The 27,810-nt window shown below is 42.6% G+C and overlaps 1 protein-coding gene across 1 annotated transcript in view; it reads left to right on the top strand.

Moving 5' to 3' along the window:
- Positions 1–3,648: 3,648 nt before the first annotated feature.
- Positions 3,649–27,810, top strand: part of FBN2 (fibrillin 2) — a 186,613-nt gene continuing 162,451 nt past the window's right edge. The window contains exons 1-5 of the mRNA XM_063129462.1: positions 3,649–3,991; positions 7,724–7,806; positions 13,350–13,448; positions 16,420–16,515; positions 24,660–24,755. Coding sequence (XP_062985532.1) covers positions 3,726–3,991; positions 7,724–7,806; positions 13,350–13,448; positions 16,420–16,515; positions 24,660–24,755 — 640 coding nt within the window. The 5' untranslated portion in view covers positions 3,649–3,725. The remainder of the gene's footprint in view (positions 3,992–7,723; positions 7,807–13,349; positions 13,449–16,419; positions 16,516–24,659; positions 24,756–27,810) is intronic.

Here is a 27,810-nt window from a genome sequence, read left to right on the forward strand (position 1 = left end):
AGCTCCATGACTGTATGCTTTAAAAGCCTTGTGGGGGCTGAGAAGTGGCATTGTGTTGGTTATACAATGCAGCAGCCATCTCGCAGCCACCATGGCACTTTTCCATGAAGCTGCAAATCAAAAAAGTCAGGAACTTACCCTGACTTTTTTGGCTGGAGTGAGGCAAATATGGCCCTTCTGCCATCTAACCTCACTCCAGCTTCACTGCAGAGGAGTTCCATGGTTGAAGGCAATCTCCGATTGGATGCCAGAAGCCAGATGAGGGAGGGGGCAGCAGCTCCAGTACCCAGCAACTCCAGTGTGGGGCTTTCAGCAGTGAAAACCCCACACTCCCTTCTGGCATGGGGATTACCCAACATCATCTGGCAGGAGTGAAACTGCGGGATTAGGGGGGACGTGGCGCTGTCAAGGCAGCCCCCAGATCTCATTAAGTTTATTATTCTTTACTCAGTGCAAGCAGTGCTTAATTTGGACTAGAACTCATCTTCATTGTCAGAATCAACTACCCGCATGTGATGTGAATTTCTTCCTGCTTGTTTATAAGCACTATAAAACCGAAATGGGATAATTTGAGGGTAAACTCTGCAGAGAAAGGAGTGTTCCTATGGATATTTAGAGTATGATTGCCTTATCACCAAATCTGTCACTGTTCTTTTCACAAATAACACAAGTAGAAATCATCCAACAGTTAGATATTCACAAAGCTATAAAGGCACCAAACCGGCTCTGCTTTCCCTGTAATCCAAACTCTAGTCCAATAGATATGGGGTGCTTCCAGACAGATAGTGCTACCAATCAAAAGACATTGTGCAGCTATTCTGTGTTTCCCTCCTTAATATTTTTTTATGGTAAGAGAAAAGGCAGTTGAAACTATGGGAAAGCACATGTAGAGGGTTACAAATGGAAGACCCCATTGTCTGACTCCCCCAATAAAATTTCATGAATGAGAAAGGGCAATTGCACAATAAAAGTCTCATCCGGAAGCCCCCATGGTTTGGATGGAAATTAGAAAGTGAATATATGAAATTGGTCAATGCACATAACTATTTTCTTAGAGGCTTTAAACAAGACTTCTGGTAGAGCTGATACCTAGAATTGTTTTGAGATACAGGCTTGTTTGCAATAATAAAAACAAGATTTAAAGCTAGAGCTGGGCCACTATGACTATGCTCCAATATCAAATCTCAACTTTTTCTTATGTGTGTCAATATGAATTCCACATGATCAGAATCTCTTTTGGGAATTCTCAGCCTGCAAAATTTGGTTTGAAATCTACAATTTTGTTGCTACACAAGCAACAAAAGACTAAATTCTTCACAATGCACTTTTCAGTAGCAGTTAACATTTATCAGCTTCCCATGCCATGTCCAGTTCATAGAATCATAGAATAGCAGAGTTGGAAGGGGCCTACAAGGCCATCGAGTCCAACCCCCTGCTCAATGCAGGAATCCACCATAAAGCATCCCTGACGTCCAGCTGCCTCTTGAATGACTTCTGTTTACTCCAGCCTGGTAGAAGAGTAAAATATCAGTTTTCTTGTGCTGCTCTGTATGCTTCCAGACAGAGAGCTTGGTGCTAATAATCAAGAGATCATTGTACAACTATTCCTTCTTTTCTTCCTTAGCACTTTTTTTTTAATGAAAAGGAAGAAGTGGTGGGAAAACACAGGAGGACTACAAATGGAAGATGACAAGTACTTCCACATGAGGTTTTTATCATTCCGTCACCCTGTCTCTTTCACGGAATTTTATAGGGGGTCGAGACAACATTATCTTCCTCTCAGAACACTCCCATGTTTTCCCATCGCTTCTTCCATCTTTTTTTTTCTTACTACGGAGAAAAAAAGATGGAATAGCTGCACAATGCCTTCTATTTGGTAGCACTAGGAGCTCTCAGTCTGGAAGCTGTTTGTCTGGACTTTCTTCAAAATTCCATTGAATGAGGCAGGGCAATTGCAAGATAAAAACTTTTATCTGCAAGCACTTAGAGAAACAACTCCACCTTGCTCTCCTGTAATTGGAGCTGGGCAAAACAAAAATGCAATTGATGGAGATGGCCAAGTCTTTCTCTCATCAAGTTTCCAGGAGGGTTTATAGGACTTTGGCAGGAAGACTTGGGTTCCATTGAAATCCTGGATATGGGCATTTCTGGAGCACTCCAGAGACTCCTGCTCCTTGCTTCCCTGTCTGTAGCTGCCAGTTCTACTGATCAAAGCTTACTGAAATAACTGCTCTCATTGACATCAGTGGCTATGGATCGGATTCAAGCTCCATATGGTTCGTTTTACAAGGGGCGTCGCCTTGGGGCTGTCAGGTTTCTAGAGAATAGTTGAAGAGATCCCCTGGTGCGTGCCAGGGAGGCACACAGGCACCACTATCCACCTCAAGACATCTCCCTAACCTAAATATCACATACGCCGCTCTCTGACCCCTCGCCTAGCAAAGGGCGGTCAAAGCGTCTGTAGCAGCCCATTCCAGAGGACAACCCCGACGGCTTTTACTTTCACGAGTTGGTTACAACAACCGCTGCCGCCGGAGAGGTTAACAGAAGGAACTGGGGCACGTTGGAGGAGAAAAGTATCTTCTGAATTCCTGCCCGTCGCCTCACCTTTCTCGTGCAAAGAGAGTGGAGAGGGAGAGAGAGGACCGCAACGAGCCTGGGGACCACTGGAGAGGAGGCAACAATGCCTGTGAGACTGACTGACTGGCGCCCAACTTTTCCTCCTCCTCTCTGTCAGACTTTCCCAGGAGCGCCCCTTCCAAATTCCCGGCCGCAGCTCCTCCTCCCCCTTCTCCTTCCCCTGCGCCGTTTCTAACAATACTCCGCCCCTACCCAGTCGCCTCTTCCAGCCGGAGCCAGCCGGCCAGCCAGCCCCTTGTACAAGTGCCGCGGTCCCTCCTCTCCTCTCCTCCCCACCCTCCGCGCCCCCTTCACGCAGCCTCTCTCCCTCGCTTCTAGCGGGCTCCTTTCCCACGTGTCTGGCGCGGCGCTGTTGCTCCCCACTGACAAGCAGGCCGTCGCCCTCCCTCCCTCCGTCCCTTTCCCCCACCCACCCCCCGTTCCCTCCTCCCCTTATTCTTCTCGCCGTGCAATGGGAAGCCGCCTTTCCCCATTCCTTGAGCTGCAGTAGCGGCAGCGGAATAGCAGGAGAGCGCGCCTGCACTTTCCTGTCCCCGCGATCAGGGTGGAAAGCTGCAGCCCGGCTGAAGTCCGCTCCTCTCCTCATTTGTATTCGCGGCTTATTTGATTGGATTGAGGCAGGACTGGGCTGGGGGGCAGCCTTTCCCCCTCCCATTACGCGGCTAGTTTCGTCTCCCTCGGGAGACTTCGCGGTTAGCCTAAAACGACCCTTTTAGGGTGCGCTCCCTCCACCCCACCTTTTGCGGTACGAGCTGGAAATCTCCTCACTTATTTCCCCCCGACAGTTTTCTTTGAAATCTGCGCGCCTTCCAGTTTCTCGGGAGGGACAGAAGGGGGGGGGAAGGGAGGAGGATGCAGCACGGAGCGAGAACAGCAGCAGCAGCAGCAGCAGCCGCCCCCTTGGCCGCCACGACCCGCGGAGAAGCTCGCTGAGGGAGGGAAGGCAGCCAGCGGCAGCAGCCGCAACGAGACGAGCGACGTTTGCCTCGCTTGGAAGGGAAGCGGCCCAGGAGAGAAGGTCCCGCAGGAGCAAGCCGGAATTGGGGGCTCGTGGGCGACCCCTCAGGATTTTCCTGCTGGCAACGATGGGGAGACGGCGGGGGCTCTGTTTGCAGCCTTATTTCCTCTGGCTGGGCTGTGTGGCGCTTTGGGCGCAGGGAGCAGCTGGGCAGGCTAAGCAGCAGCAGCAGCAGCAGGTCCGTCCCGCTGATGAAGCAGACGGGAGTAGCAGCAGCAGCAGCAGCAGCAGCAGCTACCCTGTCTTGGGCAGACTGGAAGGAGGCACCGCGCCTGCCGCAGCCGCCACCATCAACCGAGTCCGGAGAAGAGGCCAACAGGACGTACTCAGGGGGTAGGAAAGCAGCGTTTCCCCACTCACGCACTCACGCAAGCACTCGTAGGTGGGCCTATTTCTCATAAACAGCAGCAAAGGAGGTATAAACCTGTGTCTGGCTGCAGGCTGGGACTGCCCATCACTCCCTGAACATAGACAACAAGGTGCCAGGAGAAAGACTCCAACCTAGACATGCTGGTTTTCTAACTGTAGGATCCCCCCCCCCCCAATGGGGGAGCATTCCATCATGTGAGCCTTCACCTGCACTGGTCTATAAGCGTACAGGCAGATTCAAGTTTACCTCCCAAGCTGCTGTTTCTGAGAACTACGGCAGACATACACTTACGCAGCAGCAGACAGCCCACTGGGACCACCATCTCCAGTCTGCCAATGCTTTTCAGGCTCAAGTACGTCTATGCAGTCCCCTCATCATCCTCTGGGAAATCGGTTGGCAAAATTCTCAAGAGCCCCTTTATTCTGCTTCCACAAAACTTACAGCTACATCCTTACAATAACCCTCCCTCTTCCAGCTAAGCAACCTAAGATACTTTCTTACTGTCAAAAAACCTACAAACTCTGCTCCCACTAACTGCTCCTGATGCCCAACTCCTAGAATTACCCCCCTTCCCTCCAATCACATTTTTGAGGCTGACTAGCAAATCACACTTTCCCTTCCTTTGACCCCTTCTTCAAGCACTTTGCTGCAGCTGACTAGTATATTCTCCTTACTCTCAAACGCTAATTGTTTTTGTCTTCTGTAGCTGATTTTATTCATCATCTGTTAATCTTTGATCACTACCAAATCTTTTGGGCAGATTCCCATTGGCTGGAACACCTCTGTTTCCTATCTCCTTAAAGCAACTGTGGGGAACCTCAGGCCTGGGGCCAAATCTGGCTGGGTTCCCAAACTGGTCCTCTGGGGCCTAATCTACACCAAGCAGGATATTGCACTATGAAAGCAGTATGTAAAAGGCAGGAGCCACACTACTGCTTTATAGTGGTACTGAAGTGCACTAACAACTGTCGGGGCGAATTGACACATACCATATACTGCTTTCATACCGCTGTATCCTGCTTGATGTGGCTCCTGCCTTTTATATACTACTTTTATATTGCTTTCATAGTACAATATCCTGCTTGGTGTATATTAGGCATGAGTGACTAGCAGCAGTAAGCGCTATAATAAATTTACTTGTTTACTGCATTTCTATACTGCCCAATAGCCAAAGCCTTCTGGGTGTTTTACAAAAATTAAAACCATGAAATACAACTTAAGTATAAAACTTAAATCACAATATAAAACCAAAATATAAAAGTACAACCAGAATAAAGCTGAGCAGCAGTGCACAGAATTAAAATTCAGATTTAGAACACAGTTTTAAAACAGCAGAGTTAAAAGACTAGGATGGTAACATGTTAAAATACTTGGAAAATAAAAAGGTGTTCACCTGGCGCCAGAAAGAGTACAACATAAGTGCCTGGCAAACCTCTCTAGAGAGCTCATTCCATAGCCTGGGTACCACAGCAAAAAAGGCCCTCCTCCTTGTAGCCACTCACCTCGCTTTGGCAGGGGCTCACAGAGAACCCCTGAAGATGATCTTAGAGTCCAAGCAGGTATATATGGAAGGAAGCATTCCTTCACATAACCTGGCCACAAGGCGTTTAGGGCTTTGAATATTAATACCAGCACTTTGAATTGGGCCCAGACCTGGACTGGCAGTCAGTAAAGTGAGAAAAGTAGTGGCATAATGTGGACTCATTGGCCAATCCCCGTTAACTATCTTGCTGTCCTATTTTGGACCAGCTGAAGTTTCTGGACCATTTTCAAAGGCAGCCCCATGTATAATGCATATAGGCTACAATATACAGGCATTTTTGACCTCATTCCTTTTGACTTTGGACCCACCTACCACTGGAATGTGGCCCTTGACAGCTTCTCCAAAATTGAATTCAGCCCTCCGAATGAAAGAGGTTCTCCACCCCTTCCATAAAGCATATGGCCATTTCCTGATAGGCTTCTCTCATCAAGGCTTAACTGCCACGATCATCTCCATGCAACCCATAATCCCCTCTTGACATCAAGGCCCAATCAACTTCCTTCCAAATTCATGTTCACTTCAAACAGCCTTTTGATGATTAACCTCTCAGCGTTACACTCACCTTCTAGGCTTATCTGCTCTGTGAATTTATGTGCAGTCCACCATAAGCAATCCACAGTTGTCTATGGGTAGCAGTTAGACTAGGGTCCCGCCAAATTATTCTTTTTATCTTGCTTCTATCAAATTGCTATCCCTAGAACTGTCCCCTACTCAAATGAGCATTATTATAGACACTTCACAATATCAAACATTTCCATACAATTGGCAGCCCTCAACAGAATAACTGTGGATCACTCTGACAGAATGCTACAACTTTCAAGATGAAATGGGTTTCTCTTATTTTTCTGTTTTATTGCCCCAAAGAACTCCAGAGAATAAACACCATTACATGTGTAGAAACCCTATCCATTAGGTAATGCAGTGCAAACATTAGTTTATTACTAAGGCCTTAGCTAGACCTAAGGCTTATCCCGGGATCATTCTGGGGTCATCCCTGCCTGCTCCCGGGATATCCTGTGTGTCATTCACATGAACAGGGATGACCCCAGGACGATCCCAGGATAAACCTTAGGTCTAGCTAAGGCCTAAGTCTAGTGGGAACCAGTTCCATGCATATTTTCCTTCACTGTACCTCTACCGGCCCATTGTATTAAGGTGCAAGTATATTCCAACAGCTATCTCTTTAGGCAGCTTGTTCTCCCAGTCTATCCTGAACAATTGTTCACATCTCTGAGTATTCCCCTCTAAACTTTCAACCCAAATACTTGCAGATGTCTCAATTTACTTTTGCACTCTGCTCCATTTTCATTTTTTTCTTTTGTAATTGTTGCTTTTCTATTTGGTTGGCTTGATTTAAACTTTAATTTTAGTGTTTGGTCCATGTTAGAAACTTTTTGTGTTTCTTGAGACTGGTGTAAAAAAGGGCTTTTGCAAAAGTAAGCATGTGTAATTACGTCACTAATAGAAAAAACAAATGTGGCAGATATTGCTTCAGTTTCATGATCATGTTTTAAGTCTTTGGTATAGAACTGCTGAAGGGTGGTTTCAGTTAAAATCTGCTGAAGAAACATGCTTTTTCAGATTGGGTGAAGGAAGCTTAGAAATGCTAGGTCATAAAACGTATGATCAATTCTTTCTATTTTAAATCTAATATGCTATTATAAATCAGGCTTTTACATAAAAATGTACCTCTTTGCCTTCTTAAGTTGGAAATGCTATTTTAGATGTTTTTCTGTGTATTTTCACTGTGGCCCCGTTCAGACAACACGCTAAACCTTGCTGCTTAACCACAAAATGGTTAGCCATTTTGTGATTAAGCAGCATGGCTTAGTGTGTTGTCTAAACGGGGCCATAGTAAAGTAGTTATAGAAGGCATGCATTTGGTCAAATGTTCCTTCCTCTGCTTTCAGAATGGTTTAACAATGGAAACCTTAGTAAATGCTTATTCCTTAGTTTCCCCAACATTTCCCCCACAATGAGATGGTTTCTTAGCTCTTAGAGGGAGGAAATACTTGCTTCATAGAGGGCTCCATGAAATATAGCTTGTTTGTTGTCTCTGTGGCCAATGTTTTTTTTATTCTGCAGAGCTAAATTCTGAATGCCTGCTTCCATTGACCTATGTTTTGTGTACACACTTGTTTGCATGTGACAGGCCAAATGTGTGTGGCTCCAGATTCCACTCCTACTGTTGCCCTGGATGGAAAACGCTCCCTGGGGGAAATCAATGTATTGTTCGTAAGTGTTTGGCTTCAGATTTTATAACCTTTGAGTAATAATTTCCTCAAAAGACTTCTTTGAATTTAAATGGTTTATTATTATTATTATTATTATTATTATTATTATTATTATTATAAAGGAAGCAAGGAATTAATCTAGCTTGGTTGCTAAATTTAGGGTTCCATTTTGCATTTAAAAAATAGAAATTGTCTCATAGTTCCCATATCAGAAATACTGGCCAAAAAATTTCTATTGATAAAAAATGCAATTTTAGAAATTCACAAAATACTAAGCAAAATACCACAGAAATAAAATGTAACTGAATTACATAGGAGCCAAAGAACACCTAGGGATGTTTATTATGTTTTGTTAGTTTAGGTTGTAATAGATTTAGATTAGATTTGCCAAAATATATTTTAATAGCTTCATGATTGTTTATTTGGCTAAACTTACTATTGTGCTGAGAGATCTGACTACTGATGTGACTTGGCAAATATATGGAAGCTAATTTAACTGTGGCTTGGACTCACCAGGACATAGTCCCATAACCGGTGGCTAAAGTCAGAGTTCAGTCCTGGAACATGTGGGAAATGATAAGGATCATTTGGGCATGTGCAGACTAGAATATTTCTTTTTCTTCACTGATTAACACTAAACAGCATCTACTATCTCAGATATTAGGCAGAAGATGTTCCAGATTAGCAAGTATGGTTTTTCAGCCATATTTAGGATGTATACATTTACGCTGTAGTGCTATGTGTTTTTAGTCAGACAGAAGTCTTATTGAACACAGTTGGGCTTACTTCTGAGTAGACATGCTTAGGCTTGCATTGTTAGGGTGGTTTATGGGCTAAGTCTATGAATTACTCCATGGTTATAGTAATAGTTTATAAAATCAAGAACTAAGCTTTCAGTGCTGGCACAGGGGCACAATCCATCATCTGATGCTGATGCTGAGGCTTAATCCTCAACCCCAGTACCAGTGCAGCAGCAGTCATCAGTGCTTGAATAGTGTAGAGGCAGGATCAAAAGTTCCTTCTATTGAAATTAAATGGTTGTTGAAGGGGCCTTTGATTTCTTTTCTTGGTGCAATCTTAGGCCATTGCTAGATGGGGCGATATCCCGGGGTGATCCCCGGGTTGGTCCCTGTGCATCCACGTGATGCACAGGGATCCTGGGAGAAGGGAGGGATGATCCCTCCCTTTCCCCGGGATATCGCCCTACCCTTTCAGCCTGCTTTTTCCGTAGTCTCAGGATGATGCCAAGACCACGGAACATGTGGGCGGGCATCACAGTTTGTCCCGGCACTTCGCGGTTACTTGTGAGGAGCCAGGAAACGCACATGGGGCGCAGAGCTCCCATCGGGGGTGGGGTGGGGTGAGCAGGAAAATGGTTAAAATAAAAAAACCTCACCTTTTGCGCATGAGCGCTCATGCGCTCTTCTCCTTTAAGGAAAAAACAAAACAAAATGGCGGGTGCGATGTCCTGTTCTTCCAAGGCCATCGTGCGCTGCGTGTAAACAGAGGGGGAGATCTTGTGATAAAAATATCGCGAGATGGTCACCCGTCCGTTGCGCTAGACCCGTAGGTCTACCTAAGCCCCACTCACCTATTCCAGTCCTTATTCTAATGCTCCATGTGACAAAAGCATCTGAAGTAGGGATGAAATTGTAAACTAAGTTATGAAGAAAGTGTGCTGTTATTATTCTGGCACATTATAACTATTTCACTTTATTGTCTGTATATTTACCGTGGCTGTCTTGTTGAACCTAACATTAACTGTGCCAAATATCATAGATGATGACCTCAACTTTACCTCAGGGTTTCCCAGACACAGTAAAATTACATATCTCAAAACAATCTGTAGCAGACCTGCAGTAACTCAGCATTTAATATTATACTGGTAACTCAGCATTTAATATTATACTGTTTCCAGTGGTGGAAGATTGACCTATATGTTTATTTTATCAATGTTCTAAGCCAGAGAATAAATGCACGTACAAAGTTTCATTTATATTACAGCCCAGCTTCAGATCATTGTTTCCCATGATGCTTAAATTGGCTTTGGTTTAATTAGTCACAAAAGTAAAACCTACATTGGCTATGGGGGTGGGTGGGTGCTGCTGCTGCTGCAGCGCTCAGTACTAGTGCATCAGCTTTGCATACAGAAGGTCCCAGGTTTGATCCCTGTCATCCCCAGGTAGGGCAGGAAAAAACCCTGCCTGAAACTCTGAAGAGCTGCCAGTTAGTGTCAACAATACTGAGATAGATGGACCAATGGTTTGATTCATTATAAGGCAACTTCCTGTCTTTCTGTGTACAATATATATTCAGGGCCTTGCTAGACCTGCCGGGATAAGCCGGCAGGGAGGCGGGGCGATGGCGCGCTAACTTTAGGGCGCACCGCCCAGCCTCCTAGATGGCCGACGCGCAGGGACTACGGAAGCCCTGCAGCGTCGGCCATTTTTTTTTAAAGGGGCCACGTGCGCCCCGAAGACTGCGGACAAGGTAAGGGTTTTTTTAAAATTAAGCCCTCTGCCCCCTCTTTCCTGCCCTCCCTCCCCCTCTCCTGTGTCGCCTTGTGCCAGCCCTCCCTCTCCCGTGTCGCCTTGTGCCAGCCCTCCCTCTCCCGTGTCGCCTTGTGCCAGCCCTCCCTCTCCCGTGTCGCCTTGTGCCAGCCCTCCTTCTCCCTTGTCACCTTGTGCCAGCCCTCCCTCTCCCGTGTCGCCTTGTGCCAGCCCTCCCTCCCCCTCGTCGCCCTGTGCCAGACCTCCCTTCCCCTATCCCGTGTCGCCCCCGGGATCCCCCCCCTGGCCCGATGTAAGCGAGTAGCGAGTAGACGCAAAAAGCCTCGGAAGTCTCTAGACGTTCCGCAGCCCCGTCTAAGGCCGGAGCTGCGGAGAAGGCGCTCCATAAGCGACTTCGCTTATGGCGCGTTAGAGGAGGCTTCAATGCGGCCTGGGGCCGGATTCCCCTGTGCGTCATGTGGACGCACAGCAGGGAAACTGGCTCTCAAAGCAAGGCCCACAGTTTGTCTTTTGTGTTATACCCCATATGAACAACATTCACTGTCACACAGCACACAAGCATCATAAAGGGACTCAAAGGGCATGTCTACATCTCCTGGTGATCTGGGAGGGAGGGGGGAGGATCTCACGATATGCTGATCACGAGATCCTTCCCCTGCATTCACACATGGCTCACAACGTCCAGGGAGGAAGGGGGACATCACACGCACCATTTCTTTTAAGAATACAGGAGTGGGAGCGCACCTGCGCTCCAGCAAAAAAGTAAGCAAAAAAAAAGCCCTGACCCCACTCCCCACCCCACTCCCGATGGCCCCAGACTATTCCTGTCCTGGCTCCTTCCCTCAGATGACCTCTGCTACTTGCGGGGAAGAGGGAAGAAGCCGGGACAAACAGCCACACTATCTGCGGTCCTTGGGGTCATCCTGGGACCGCGGGAAAAGCCACAAAGAAATGGTATGGCGATATCCCAGGGAAATGCAGGGATCATCCCTCCTTGCTCCCGAGATCCCTTGTGTGCCATGTGGATGCACAGGGATGATCCCAGGACAATCCCTGGGATATTGCCCGGTGTAGACATGCCCAAAGGCACACTAAAGCTTCACATGTGAAAATCTGCTTAGAATATTCAGCTAATACAATGAAGGATATTAATAAATATGGAGTGCTTGGAGTATAGAGGTGCTCAATTTGAGTAAAGTCCTTCAGTTCTTTAAAATCTGCTAGATGAGGTTAGATAACAAATACATTATATTCATGTAGATTTCCTTGTCCTATCCTTGTTTCTTAAAAACACACACCCAACCTTAATATTTGTTAGCTAAGGCTGTGATTTTGTGTAGTGGGAGTAAGCCCCATTGAATAAATGGACTTGGTTCTGAGTAAATACACATAGGATTGAGTTCTGATATCACACTTTTGTTATGAATCTTTTCTATTGAACTTTAGCTGTACAGAATTGGTTTTTTTTTTGCAATGTGGCAGCTAAAACAGATAAAAATGTTCAATCTGCTCATCTTTTAAAAGCAGCTGCCTAAACCAGAAACAATGATATTGTTTCTAAAATGAAGTCAGAGATATATTTACAATGAGTATTTCTAGAAAGTGTTTGAATGAACCACATGTCAAAAACAAGCACTTAACATCTCCTTGTTTTATGTCCAGAGATAATCATGTGTCTTTACAACAAGGATTTTTACAGGGACTTCAAAGGTTCTAATGTTAAACCTAGTTCTCTGAAGGCTTTGGTTAGAAAAAGTCAGCAGAAAGGATTGTTTAAAGATATCGTTATCAACTGGAAAGCCATAGTTTGGTCTTCGCAGGCTAAAACAGATGTGATGTTAAATGTGTGAATGCATTTAAAGTATCTGCTTTTTATTATCAAAATTACAACTGTGGTGGTGGGGAGGGAATTGAGGCTGTGGCAAGAGGGGAGAGGGTATAACTTTTCCCCTCGCACTACAATCTGGATGAAATCCATACCCTGGGAAGTTGCTATCAGCTCCATGAGGAAAGCTTCCACTGGTACTAGGGATGGGAGAACTAGATCTTCCAAACTCTACTCAATAGCTTGGTTCATCTCACTCCTATTCTTATTTGCGACCTGTTCTTTTACTTCAAACAGAAAAATTCCCCAAAAGTGCACACTCCCCCACCCACTCATTGACTAAAATGAGAAAATGTGTATTTTTAAAAAAAGAAATGTGCATTCTGAAGTTTGCATTTTTCAAAATACAAATTTTTCAAACATGGTTGCAAATTTGGGAATTTGCAAACTTTTTTTTGTAAAAAAAGAAGAAGCTCTTGTTTGAGTTCAAGATTGTAAGCAGGGCAAGTTTGACTGATTTGCTAACAGAAATTAAATTCTCATATAACTGTAATTGGCACCATCTTCTCTCTCGGGACTAGTAGCAGTTTGTATTCAGCAGGACCAGAGTGTGGGGCAAACCTATTAACCTCCTTGCTGTTTGCCACAGTCCGAGTCCTGCTTGTGCCCATACCTTCCCCATCTTCAACTATTATTTGATAGTAAAAAACAGAACCTTTAATGCATTAATGCATTTAATGCCACATCTGTTTTGCCCTTCAGTCCCTATAATATATGGATAAGTAAAATACAACTCCATTATTTCAGATTACTCTGATTTCCAGATTGTCTTCGTGTTATCTCTATATAGATTAGTTTACATATCTCTCTTCTTACACGAATAGGACTTAGTGCCTTTTATGCCGCTCTCTAAAATCTTAACCACATCAGAATAGAGACTATCTTTACAGTTCTGTTTTTAGTAGCAGTGAAAAAAGCATAACAAAAAACCCATAATCAAACCTTCAAACTGTTGCTTCTAGATGTGTTGGTCCTTTAATCTGCAACCAGCATTGCCAATGGCATGCTGGCAAGGGAATACTGGGAGTTTTAGGACTTTTTTCTGTCTAAACTTGCATAGGATTTCAACCTTAAGCAAATAGCTGATTCTGTTTACCAGCAAGCCTTCAACAATTTAAGATTACAAGTGTTGATCATTTTCTTCCACAGCAATTTGTAGAAATAGTTGTGGCGATGGATTTTGTTCTCGTCCTAACATGTGCACTTGCTCCAGTGGACAAATACTGCCAACCTGTGGAACAAAATCTAGTAAGTCCTGAATATATAATTCTATTTTGTTACTGTTCAGTAAGTTTCCATTTATAATGTTTAGGGAGAAAAGGTATAATGTTATACAAAGGTTTTGTTTACAAACAGATCAATAGCAAGGGCTTGAGCCAGTCACCTGTTATATCAACCCTAATCCCTTTTTCATGCAGCATGAGGCTTTCCATGCAAGATTTTCCTGTTTCTCAGGCCTTAGCTAGACCTACCATTTAATCCAGGACGGAGGAGGGAAGATTTTGCGTTGTGTTTAACACGAGATCCCTCCTCCATTTATACGTGAGGTGCGACGACCTCAGGAAGAGAGGCATTGCGCCCTCCATTTTAAAAATCATTTTTAAAGAGAACGAAGCGCACGAATGCTCATGTGCTGAAGGTAAGGTTTTTTTAAAAAAAGTTTAAGTACTTTCCCCTCTCCCCGCACCCTAACCCTCCCGGCTCCTGGCTCTGCACGACGAATTGCATGGAGCTGAGTCAAACCACAGCAACGGGCCACACGTTCCGCGGTCTCAGGCTCAGCCCGGGACCATGGAAAAAGCGGGCCAAAAGGGGAGGGCTCTATCTTGGGGCAAGGGAGGGATCATGCCTCCCTGATCCTGGGATCCCCGTGCGTCATGTGGATGCACAGGGACGATCCCAGGGTTCACCTCATGATAAAGCTCAATCTAGCTTAGGCCTCACATGCCTCCACTCCATTAGGAGCGGTCTTGGAAGCACAGAATGCACTTACAACATGGTTGTGCATACCTAACAGGACACATCAGGACCAAACTACATTTTGATGTTATTCACGCTTTCTAAATGCATGCTTCAGCTGGCCACTATTATTTTGAAGGAAAAGCAGCAATCCAAAACTTGCTGCCAATCCAGGTCAGGTCTCTGTACCAGTTTCCTCCCAAAAAACATTTCTCTTGCTGCTTCCCCCACCCCCCAAGGGTGCTAATCATTCCCTGACCCCCTCCTGGAAGCAAGTAGCAACTGTGTGGCATTTTTGGCAGGAAACAGACGGTGCGAGTGGGTAGGATCTGATGAGTCAGGAACATGTTCCTTCAAAATAAAAGTGATCAGCATAAGGATTTTTTAAAGGAACATGAATAGTGTAGTTCAGCCCCAAGGGTGTGACTGAACTGGATGGTGTATATGTAAACACATGTTTATTATATGAATATATATCAACCATGATACATTTAGAGACTATGTGATTTCTAGGTGCAGCAGCTAGGGCTGTGAGCCCACAGAAGAGTAAAAGAAGCTGGATTCCTGCTGACCATGTAATCTAACAAAATTAAATAAAGCACAAATTCAGGGCAATTCCTTGATTATAAGCTTTGAAATATGAATGGAGTGGGAGATGATATCAGATAATGTTTGGGTCATGTGAGAGAATGGCTTAGAGAGGAAAATACAAGAAAAAAGGTGTATCACAACAGACTATGTATCAGTTATGCCATTGTGATCCTTCCAGAATGCACTACTGCAATACTCTTGACACAGGCCAGCTTTTGAAGAGTGTCAGAAATTGCTGTTGCATTCAAATGTAGCTGCCAGAGTATTAAATGGAGCTTGTCAGTTATATGTTTCAATTTTAACTTGATTCCATTTTCATTGGCGACCTAGTTGGCACTGTTCAAAGTGCTATTCTTGACTCTTAAAGAATGAAGGGCTGGCTGGGGAATGCTGGGAGTTGTAGGACTTTTTTTCTGTCTAAATATGCATAGAATTGTGCCTTAAAACATTTGAGCACAGAATATCTCAAGGGTTGCCTCTTACCAAATTCGCTTCCAAACATACATATATCAACATTTTAGGGACTAATTTGCATCTCCTTGTCTTCTGAGGATCAGTGAGTAGCCACATAAAGCAATTTGATTGTAGTGCCATATCTGTGGAATGCCTGCCTGGGAAAGGGTGAACCTGGCTACATCAGGGTTTGCGTTTTAGGGAGCAGTGAAAACCTAATTATTTAAGATGTTCATAGAACTAGGCTTTATTGCTGTTCTGCTAATACAGTTCTCTTGAGGATCTTTCAAAGTATCTAATTCTTTATTTTATTTTAAGATATATTGTATTTTCATGTTGGAGAGTTGGAGTTTTATAACTTATATGAGTTGCATGGGATGGGGAAGTGTTCTTGTTGACTGAAAGGCAAGATATTAACCATGTTAAATAGGAAATAAATAAATATGTGAAGATTACTTTGTGAATCTGAAACAATAATGGAATGGACTAAGGTGGGAGAATGAGTGTGAGTGAAATGGAATGAGGCTAATATAAGGAAATTAAAGAAATTAATTGCTGTAAGCATGAAGTTATAAGGGAGATAAAGGAGCTTCAAAGTGACAACAGAAAACTAAAGGGGTTGGAAAGAAATTTAAGAACAGGATAAGAACTAGAGGGAGAAATAATATTTTGGATAAGGCCTAGAGGAGTTAGCTCTATTTTCTTAACTGAGAATTCAGAGCACCATATATATTATACTTTTAACACAGAAGCTGCATCTCAAACTGCAAGAGGGCGAGATAGAGAGGGCATGTGTCATAAACAAAGTGGTGGTGCAGAGGGAAGAGTGTGTAAAATAGAGAGAGAGGTGATAGATTCTGCCATGGATTGCTGACTGGGAAACAGGGGGTATTGAAGAGAGTTATGTGTGCTTTGGAATTTTCCGGGCCAGTCGTTAGCTGTAGGTCTCCAGTTTAAAATAATGTGTCTTAAATCAGTTTTAAGATTACAGCAAAGTCCTTCTAACTAATGAGGTGATAAAAAAGTGATACATTTTATGGTGGTTACTTGACTATCTTATGTTTTAATATCCATCACAAATATCTGTACGGTCTCAAAATGTATGTTACATTTGTTTCTTTGCATTTGTTGTTGATGCTTGTACTTTTAAGCCAAATTTGGCTGCCTGATATAAAATTAGTAATTACTAAATAATTAACTGTTTGTTTTGCTTTAGTACAACAGTGCAATATCAGATGCATGAACGGTGGTTCCTGTCTAGATGACCAATGCCAGTGTCAAAAGGGATATATTGGTGCTTACTGTGGTCAACGTAAGTGGATACTTTGACAATCGGGGTCTATTTGAGCATTGCATATTCCAGTTTTCTGGTGTTTTACAGTGGCTATTGTTGCATTTGGATATTGGAGACCAGGGTTCAAAATCCCTTTCACTGATGAAGCTCACTGGATACCCTTGATCAAATAATTGTCTATCACCCAGCTGTGGTTCTTATCGGATAAAATGCTGCCTTTGAGGAAAGCTGGGATGTAAATGCAGCTTGCAATAAAATGTTCATCTGTTTGGGCAACATTAATATTATTTGATGACTGAATGTGTTGTCTGCCCTGAGAATTTTGAGGCATTACTAGAAAAGTGTTGGAAGTTTGCAATCAAATTAAGTGTGAAGTTTTCAGTGAAATAATTATGGAATGTTTCAACAAACACTTGTGTACACCAAGGTGTTTTTAGTTTTGGAAGCTCTAGAATTAAAGACAGTGAAGAAGGAGAGGTCCCTATCCTAGATTGCCATACAAAGAGTACCAGGTGCACAAGTTCAGTTTTTTTACACACATCACTAGAGCTGCATCATTATAATGGGAGTTTAAGAAATGATCATACTTTGATTTTTAAAAAAATACATGATCAAACATTAAAAGAAAACACACACTTCCATAGAGTTAATTTCCTGGATTAAAAACAAGAACAGTGTGCACATTAAAGGGGAGTACCCAACAGGGTGCTGTGCGCCCCTCGATTCCATTTTGGTGATTCCGTTCTGCAAGTGAGACCCCATTGCTTGCGCAACAGTGATTTAGTGATTCTGGGAGCAACCGGAAATGAGCTGAAATGCTCATTTCTGGAATGGGGCAGGTTAATGGAACTCATATAAGGGAGCTCTGCTAATCTGTCCTGATCCAAAAATGAGTGTTTCCGCTCTTTTCAGGGCTTCCTATAGGAAGCTTTAAATTACAACACCCAGCACCAGCACCCTATATTTTATATCAAGCTCATGAATGTGAAATGAAGTCAGTATTCTTAGAAACAGCTAAAAAGAAGCCCTGATTATTTGTCCTTCAAGTATGATATTGGCATTCACACATTGTGCCAAGGCATCCTGAGAAGATGCCACAGTGGGTGGGTGGCTAGTCCATTGCCCCTGACAAATGACTGTCTACTCCGTGGCTTCCTGTGGCTATTATACCTTGAACTGACACTTGTCAGTTTCCTACTTCCATTAACACTTCCCCAAATGACACGGAGTGATTGGGTTCCACGCACCAGAAGTAATTACACCTGCCCACCCCAATTGCTCCCTCCCAGTCAGCAGCCGCTGTTGGACTTTGGAGAAATGTCAAATGGCAGGGAGGAAACTGAGAAGTGCGAGTTCAAGTCATAATTGCCAGAGGATGACATTGGCAACACATAGTTATTGCCCCGCCCCCTGCTTTGGTGCTCCTTTTTGCAGCAATTACTTTGCTCACTTTTTACAACAAAATTCGGTGCCTCTGAATTGGGCAAATGGGTTCGTATTTTCATTTAGTAGTACTTTTTGTCCCTCCACAAGTGTGTGCAGATTACCCTGTGCATTACATGCAGTCTCACCTTGTCAATCTCCTTGTATATTACGGCTTTGGGAGTTTGCTGAAGTGGATTAGTTAATATACTAGGAAATTGACAAGGCAAGCCTGCATATAGCAGACAGGTGAATCTGTGCAGCTTCACATTTGCAAAGGACCTGAGAATTTTTTTGAAAAAACTGAATCCCTTTGCATAGTTCTGAAGTACTTTAGGGGATGGGGAAGGTGGCAACCAAGTTCTGGTCCAATCAGAGTACCATTTTGACATCAATGGAGAGCGCAAGAAGTGGCACAGGCTTTTTTCTCCCACTCTTGCCAGATGGCTTTATAGCTGCTTGGGACAAATCATTCTGCTGGGTTCAGATGTCATGCAAGTCACCCTGAGTACAAGCCCCCTCAACCCAACAACAAGCCATTGGTTCTCAGGGTGACTTGTGCATGGCTAAGAAACCATGCTGAATAATTTGCACTGGGTTTGAATGTCACAGTAAGCCACATTGACACTAACACGGTTCCAACCGACTGTGATCTGTGAATCTAGTCACTGACTGAATTCACATGATCACAGAGGGAAAATATGCCATGGTAGCCTGTGGGTTGGGTTGGAGTAGAATGTGGATGAAAGTAGGATTCAGAATCTCCCAATTGTTAAATTGAAGAAGCTCATACTTCACAGGGGATGTCTACACTGGGCAGGGAAGGGGGGAGGATCTCGCGATATGGTGATCATGAGATCCCCCCCTCAGTCCACATGAAGTGCGTGACATCCTGGGAGAAAGGAGGATGTTGTACCCATCATGTTTAAAATTATTATTATTAAAGATGAGTCCACGAGCGCTCCAGTGATAAAGGTAAGGTGTTCCCCCCTCCCCCTGAGGGGCACAGAGCTCCTGAAGAGCTCCGTGCCTCATGCCTGGTTCCCGACTACTAATGTTTACTCGTGAGGAGCCAGGATGAAACCGGGACGGCTGCCCCCACATTCCGCGGACAATCCCAAGACGGTGGGAAAAGTTGGGATTAAAGCCATCCTGGTTATCCCGGGGAAAGGGAGGGATCATCCCTCCCTGCCCCGGGATCCTCTGTGCATCATGTGGATGCACAGGGATGATTCCGGGGCAATCCCCAGGATAAGCCCTAGTGTAGACATGACCACAGTCAAGCAGGAGAGTGACGGTCCATATGTACTTCCCTGAATGTCTGGTATGCAGAATATTTCTTTCCATTCCTGTTAAAACTATGAGGCTCTCAGTGAATAAGTGTGGATGGCATTCTGAGGACACTTTACCTAAATACAACCTGCCGATAATGGTAGAAGATGACTTATGGAACAGCACATTTACTGAATGTATAACTCACCTCCCCAAACTCTGCAGGTTTTTCAAACAGCTAATGATTAGTTTCTAATAAAGAATAATCAAAGGCATTGTCTCAAAGCAGGCTTTCATCTCACTGGATAGGATTCAAATTATTCCAAATGCCAGTATGGGAGCTTTTAATCTCTTTGTCTACTACAGAATGGCATCCATATTTGGATTGATTATATGGAGCTTCACACAACTCCAAGTTGCACTATTTTTGTCCACAGCTGATGTTTAACTGATTTTGTAGTGGAAGAGAGCAGAAAAAAATACATTCCAGAGCAGTTAGAGTTGCTTTTCTTTCCCCTCTCGTGAAATCACAAATTTAGGCCACTAGGGACATGCAGGGTAGTTTCAAACATAATTCCAACCCATTCACAAGCAGAACATAGTTTCAGACTCCTGTATTCCCTTTCCATGTGGCACCCTATATGTCACAAACTCAAAACTTTGTTCAGCATTCTAAAGCATGTGAAAAACCACCATGGATACAGGAGTTCTCCTCTTCACAAAGTCACCTTCCAGGTGTAGGGAGCGACAAATGCAATAAAGGAGGGGGATGGGACTAGAGTATTCTCTCTCCCCATGTGTTTATTTTGACCTCTTTCGGAATGTCTGAATAGGCCTATAGACTGCCCTTAAACCAGGATCCCAAACCACAGTTTGATACTTATTTAAGGACAAACTATGGTTTACTCACATGGCAACTTATGGCTTGCTGAGAACCTGTTTAGAAATTGTGGTGTGTAGAAGTGAGGCATAGGGGAGAGGGAGGAAAGAGTGCACAGGATCAAGGCTTGACTCTTCTTATGCAATGCCAAACAATGGCTTGGTGTTACTTATGAATATACTTTTAGTCTTTATTGGCCACAGGGTCAGTAGTATAAGTGCAAGAGGGGAAAGAAGCCGTTATAGAACCTCCATTTTCTCTCTTTGCTATCCCCAAATACCTTTCTCACATTTTTCTGTTGCTGCTCCATTCCATTCTGTTGCTGCTCCATTCCATTCCTGCTATGTTTCCTCCTCCTCTTTGTTATGTTGCTCTTCTTGCTCCTTTAATTTAAATTCTTTCATGTCTGCTACTCTACATGGTTCTTTGGCTCCTCATTGTACATCAGTGAGAATAAAAGTCTGAACTTTCTATAAACTGTGCAGCTGTTTTAGCCAAATGTGATGATTTGGGTTATCGCTCCCTCAATTGCTGACTTTTGGAAATGAGTGCCATTGATTACATAGGCAAAACAGTGCCACCCATGCACAAAGGCATTATTAAAAGGCTTGAGGGAACCCCAAGGTTTGCAGAAACACATTAAAAAACACACATTAACAGCTCAATGAGGATTGAGTGTGCACATTGACCACAGAATGCTGATTGACTATTGAGGATGTGAAAGGAAAACTTGATGGGAAGAAAAATGGAATAGAGTATCTTGAAGTAGGGCATGAGTGACAGACTGGAGCACTCAACACTGCAACATTTTGTGGCAGGTCTCTCATGTGTACACTGCACTGCAATTCACATGAAAATTGGGCAAATATTGTTCTGTTAGATTGTCACAATGCAACCATTCGTTAAATGTGCTATAATTGAAATTTTAAAATAATGTTGCTTCGTATGATATCATAATTCATCCACCATATATCAAAAAAGCAACACAGAAGTACTGTTCTTCTGTGCATAGATGAGTGAAAGGTATTTCAGTTTAATGAGCCCTGATAAGGAATAGAATGCCTGAGATAACAGTACATTTTATGTGTTGCCCCTTGTGATACAAGGGGATAGTTCTTGCACACATCAAAGTATTCCACCTCCTTTTCCCCCTTAGCTGAAATGATTTATTCACTCCTTACTTCAGTGTTGTTTTGGCACAGGAAAAGTGAATGCTTTCAAAACCTGACCATAAGCTATAGGGGCCTTGAGTTGGAAAACTGCCAAAAACATTGAGACCAAATCACATTTAGCTATTGGTTGAGGAAATTGTAAAGACAGTGGAACCTTCTCATGGTTGCAATCTGTTCTGTAACAGTGAAGATATAGATACTTTTCATACTTTATAGGTTGTACTATAATACTCACTGATGAAAGGACTCCATGTTATTGTATCTTATGGTATTGTTTAACTATAGTCCAGCAAAAGAGAAACTCCCAGAATGAGCTCAGTGCAAGAATGGTATGAAGGTTCCTGCAGAAATAATTTATTTGAATTTAAAATTGAGTAGACCAAACAACTTAAATGGCCCAATGAGTTTCAAACACAAATGGACCATCAAGAGTGTCATCAGACAAGTGTTTTATAGCACACTCTTTACTGGGCACTCATGGATTTTTGTGGGTCCTATTCATGACACTGTCTGCCTCCCACACGTCTCCTGCTCCTTCCCGTCTCAAAAAAAGACCCAGGGCTGATCTACACCAAGCAAGATATAACACTTTTAAAATGGTATGAAAACTGTATATGTAATGTGTCCTAGGTCTGAACAGTTGTCATAACCATTATAAATCATTATAAGCAGTAGTGTAGATCCTGCCCCAGAAAAATCCATTTTTTTTCATGTAGCACAACATGCTGCCATTTCCTGCTGTGTGCAGGAAAAGCAGTGCAAAAACCCATCCACTGACTGAGCCACGTAGTCGTTGTTTACTTCCTCTTTCTTTGACATCTGAAGAAAGCGAAAGCTCTCTATTGTGGAACAGAAACACGATTCAAAGTGATGGGAAGGAAACGCAATTTCCCCACCCCTCTGAAGAAGCTCCAAGGCAATGATTTGTGTAGGGGAAGAAAGCTTTGAATAGATAGGCAAGTTCTTCCTTTTCTTCAGGTTTATTCTCAGGTATGCCTGTTAAGAAAATATAAACTTCGTAGAAGCAATGGAGTTAAAAAAAGAAAGAAAAGAAAGCATGTTGCTTCACAAGGTGTTATAACTTATCCACTGTATTTGATAAAAGCAACACAAGTCTTGTCAAGGCCTGTTCTGAACGGTACAACATCTTTTTTGTTTCTTTCATTTTTTATTTTCTTTTACTTTCTTGCTTATCCACAGTTGGTATTTTCTTAAGACACTCACCTCAGAAAAGACCTGGTGTGTGGGGGAGAAAGTAAAATGTTCCTGTCTATTCAACCTTATATTTTTTTAAACACATACAAACACCCTGAAGAAGGGCCATCTGTGACTTGAAACACATTGGCCATTTTGCACTGTGCTCTCTATTTATTTTGAACTTTGAATACATTGGTTTCTATATCGACTTTGGGCTGTTCTTGCGCTGCTGTTTCTAGACTGTGTGCACTCATTAGCTACACACTCCTGTCTTTATAATATTTTCCCTTAGTTACTAATGGCCACACTTTAGGCTAGTAAAGTGTGAGAGCAAAATTACTGCATCTTCCCATGATGGTGAGCAAGAGTCTCCCCTCCCTGCTTAAGGGCACAGTGTTTACATGTTAACAGTGTTATGAGGTACAATCTCAAAGTTTGTTATCACAACCTTGTAGCCCCAAACCATGAATGAACCTTGATTTATGCAGAACTAATGTTAAGGCATTGCCATTGCTTTTTTCCAGCACTGTAGATGAATTGCATTGTATTTCCTTCCCCCTCATATTCTACCCTGCCAAGCCACATGTACTCTGATCTTGTCAACACAGACTTTTCCGTAGTTCCTTGACTATGGATATTCTTTGCCTCCTCCTGCTATCTGCATATGGTTTTTTTTGTCTCTTCAGTTCCCAGACATAGTGGCACTGCAGACAAATGTCACGTCCCCTGAGGTGTCTAGATATGGAAAGGAGAGGAGTGGTTCTGCCATATGTAAATGCTTGTTTTCTTAGAGGCCCAGTCAAAAATCTTAGGGGCTATAAAAGGAAATATTTCTTTGACAGAACAGATTCAATTTTCACATAACAGGCTAGCAAGTTTATGCTTTGGGAATTAAGCAGCAGAAATGATTTGTAAGATTAATTCCCACATAATTATTAGAGATAATTTCTTTTTAAAACATTTGCTTTTTTCTGATCAAATAAATTATAGGCTGCAATTTTCTCATGCAGTATTTGGAAACTTTTCTTATATAATGAAAATGATATATCTGGGTAAGACCTTTGGTGATACTGCATCTAGATATTATAAGATTTTTTTAGCATTAGAAACAGAATCTTTTGATATAGTGTGGTCCATATTACCTTCTCCTTGCTATGCTTTTATGATAGGCTTATTGGTTCCCTCCCTCACTCCCCCCCCCCATTCTGGGAACAGCTGCTGCAACTTATGTAAAATGCTTTCATGCCTATGAACATTTGCTTTCATGTATTTCAGCAAGTCTGAACATTTGTGGTCAGTGCACCAAGCCTATGGTAACCTTTAGGTCATTGACCAATTTTTTTTACAAATCAGAAAACTAATGCAAATTATTTTACAGATAATACTACTGGAGAGATTGAACAGCAGCCTGAATGTTGAGCCTGCCTAATACCAGGCTCCTTGACTTAAATTGACTGGTTCTGCTATTAGAACATGTTCCTTTGTCTTTTAATCTCACCTTGAAAAACAGTTTCCGCTCCCCCGCCTGTCACTCCTGGGTCTCTGTATATGCATGTGTGTTTACTTTGCTGTTCACTTCATGTATTTGATAAATTAGGTCCTTCACTATAGCTCAGGCTCCAATAGAGTATAGTTATTCTTTAAGTTTGTATAGGACTCTTGGTCATCTTCGTTGCAATAGACTAATACAGCCACACCTCTAAAATTTGCTCATATTATTGTTTCTGTTTTCTCTACCCTACACTCTGCTGCAAGCCTCACTTACTCTGTTGCTTGAAAGCAAGCACAAGGCATTTCTGCCATAAAAGAAGAGAATTTCTAATGCTATTCTAAAGCTTCCTTGCAGGTTTTACTTATTTATTTATTTATTTCATTTTTATACCGCCCAATAGCCGAAGCTCTCTGGGCGGTGCACAAAAATTAAAACCATGAAAAGCATAATAAAACAACCAACAGTCTAAAAACACAATTACAAAATACAATATAAAAAAGCACAACCAGGATAAAACCACACAGCAGAAATTGAGATAGGTTAAAATACGGAATTAAAACAGCAAATTTTAAATTTAAGTTAAATTAGGTGTTAAAATACTGAGCAAATAGTAAGTGGTGTATAATGGTGTTTAAAAGCCTACATTTTATGAATGTGCTCTACAGGAACTCAAAAGGATACTTTCAATATAAGTAAAAGCATTAATTTATTTTAATTTTAAACACAGCGGTCTGTGAAAATGGATGTCAGAATGGTGGTCGCTGCATTGGACCCAACCGTTGTGCATGTATATATGGATTCACAGGTCCACAGTGTGAAAGAGGTAAGAACCAAACACTGGCAATATATCTAAAATCAAAGTGTTCTCCAGTTCGGTTCTGTAGTGCTAAAGAGGAACTGTATGGGAAGAAATCATGCTTTCTTTTTACAGACAAGAAACCATGTAAAGTGCTCAGGTCAAACTGGAGTTGGGGGAGGGTTGCTCCCCATATTCTGCATCTTGCATTTTTTTTGTTATATGGTGTTTAAATTATTCAAGCTGGAAATTTCAGAACTCTTTAAAGGGGAAAAATGAGTCAATGAACACGTCTCAATATATCAGTTAAGCAATATAAAGTCTATTTGTTTAATGTACTAACTTTTTATTTAGATTAGATTTTAAGTTCTAAAAGCATTTCTTTTGTATAGTATTCAAGAAGTATTTTGTTAGTATATGGTGTATTGTAATGACTGAGGGATTTGTAGCATTGTGGTTTTTGGTCAGCCCAATTTCATCAGCAACCTATATCTTAGATGGCCGCTACTTTCTGTTTGGGGATGAATTCCTTAAGGAGGAAATAGTAAATTATTCAGTTTCTAGTACAACAGTGTCCACTGTTTGGGATCTAAGAGAAAAGTAAAGTAATTTGCTAGCCAAAAGAGAACCACTAACATTTATATCAGGAGATGCAGAGTAGTAACCAGGTCTTGATGAGTCCAGAAGACCTCTGAAGAAAGAAGATGGGCCCAGTTGGGGGTGGTATTTTGACTTCCTAGGCAAGACTTCCTAGGCCTTCCATGACAGGTGTATGGAAGGCAGTATCCTGGATCAGCCTAGCTCCATTCCTTTGATGGTGTCCTCTCCTGCTCTTCTCCCTGTGTCTCTTCCCATTGTGGCACTTCCCCAGTTGGAATATTATTTTGTTTTATTTCATTTATTTCATTCTATACTGCCCAATTGCCAAAGCTCTTTCAGCAGTTTACAAAGACCAATAATTTAAAAATAAAATGTAATAACATAATATCAAACCATTAACATACAAAAATATGAAACAACCCTTGCACAAACCTAAAACAGACTGGGTTCACACATCAAGCCAAGGCAAGTAAGCCATAGTATGCTAATTGTTTCCTGAACAACCCATGATATGCCCGACAAACCATGGGGCTTGCTGTTGCTCATTCTTCGTCATCTTCTGCCTCAGTCCTTCAGCTGGCTTCAGCACATATCCCAGGGGACTCTGTGGCAGAACCCATCTTGTCTCCCCCTCCTTGCTCCAACAACTACACTCTGTTTGTTCCCTGGCTATATTATTATCATCATCATCATCATCATCATCATCATCATCATCATTTTGTCGGTCTTTTGCAATTGTGCACTTTGACTGTCTAATATGGTTAGTCTCACCTGGTCAATTTCCTTATATGTTTTAGCTGTCAAAGGTAGCAGTGAAGTGGAATAGGTAATATAAGACAAGACAAGGTTGCATATAAGGTGATTTGTGCACAGTTGTGAAGGTCCAGGGGAGAAATAACAGTAAGAAAAAGGAGGAACCTGGTATTTCAGAAGCACCAAAAGTGGGGGTGTAAGTGCCAAAAGGGGGATTCAGTATCTCCTCCTTGGCAATGTGATCCTCTCGCTTTTAAGTATTGAACTGACACTTCCAATGTCCTCCATCTTTTCAACAGTTTCCCAACTCTGCAGCTGCTTCAGAAAGGGGAGATATTAGCTCCCCACCCCCATTTCACAGCTCCTTTTGGAAGCAGTGACTGCTGAGGTTACTGTGTTTCCCTGACAGTTTTAAAAAAAAACATGCAAAAATGTATACAAATTTAAGGGCTGGGAAGTAAATGGAAGGATAATTTGCGCACCTGCATTAACCTTCCCGTTACTGCAGGTGCACAAATTTCCTCTCCATTTAACTTTGCCCAGGTATTCCCAACAATCTTTTTAAAATGCTCTTAGAGAATTGCAGTACAGGACAGAGAAAATGGGGCACCCACACCAGCAGTATTTACACTTACACTCACACACACACACACCGCTGCAACCCCATTCACTCTATCTGACACAGCCATCTTCTCAGGGCTCCTTTTAAAGCTGTCAGGGAACAACAGTAACCACAGGTGTAAGTGCTACAAAAAGGAGCTGCGAAAAGCCAGGGTGGGAGTGAGTTAATATCTTCCTTTTATGGAGTAGCTGGAGAGTCAGGGAAGTGTAGAAAAGGTAGGGGGCACTGAGAAGTGTTAGTTAAACACTTAACAGTGAGAGGATCAGATCACCAAGGGAGAGTTATTGTCCACCTCCACTTTTGTTACACTTACTCCTTTCGTGTCCACGCCATTTTTGGCACTTCTGAATCATGTTGCCAGGGCCCTCTTTTCTCTTGCTGTGATTTCTCCCCTGGTCCTTTGCAACTGTGCACAAATTAGCCTATATGCAACCTGGTCTTGTCACTTTCTTTGTATGTTACCTACTCTACTTGAGGTTCCATTTGACAGTTGAAACATACAAGGAAATTGACCAGCTAAGACAACTCATGTGAAACAGGTGTAAAAAACTTGTGATAAGCTGACAAATGTTGATGGAGATGATGATGATGATGATTATGATGATGATGATGATATCGATATCTATCACTGGCTAGGGAAATTAAAGAAGGCTTGCAAAAGGAGAAGGTCACAATTAGTCACATCAGTCACCGGCATAACATCAAAAAACTGGGCCTACCAAAATACATCCACGCCAACATCCAGAAAGTAGTCATACTTAAAACATGTTCAATAGTCAGGAAATTTCTGAATCAGTAAATGACAGCATGACTTGGCAAAACCCATTACATCAGTCTAGAAAAACTGCCACAAGTGAGAAAAGAGAGATAATAATAATAAAATTATGACCCCACTTACACATTTTTGAGAAACTGGGATCTTTCCAAAGTGCTGTTTGGCATCAGTGAAAGGGCAGCCACTGGCAAGATTCTGAAAAGCAAGCAACACGGGCTTTTTTGCTGCTCTTGCCAAGCAGCTCTGTAGCTGATCATGGTAATCCATAATAAAACTGGTCTCCTGGGTTTGGACAGCACAACAACCCATCATGGGCATGCACGATACTACAA

The sequence above is a fragment of the Elgaria multicarinata genome, chromosome 6 (assembly GCF_023053635.1).
Source record: "Elgaria multicarinata webbii isolate HBS135686 ecotype San Diego chromosome 6, rElgMul1.1.pri, whole genome shotgun sequence".
NCBI lineage: Eukaryota > Metazoa > Chordata > Lepidosauria > Squamata > Anguidae > Elgaria > Elgaria multicarinata.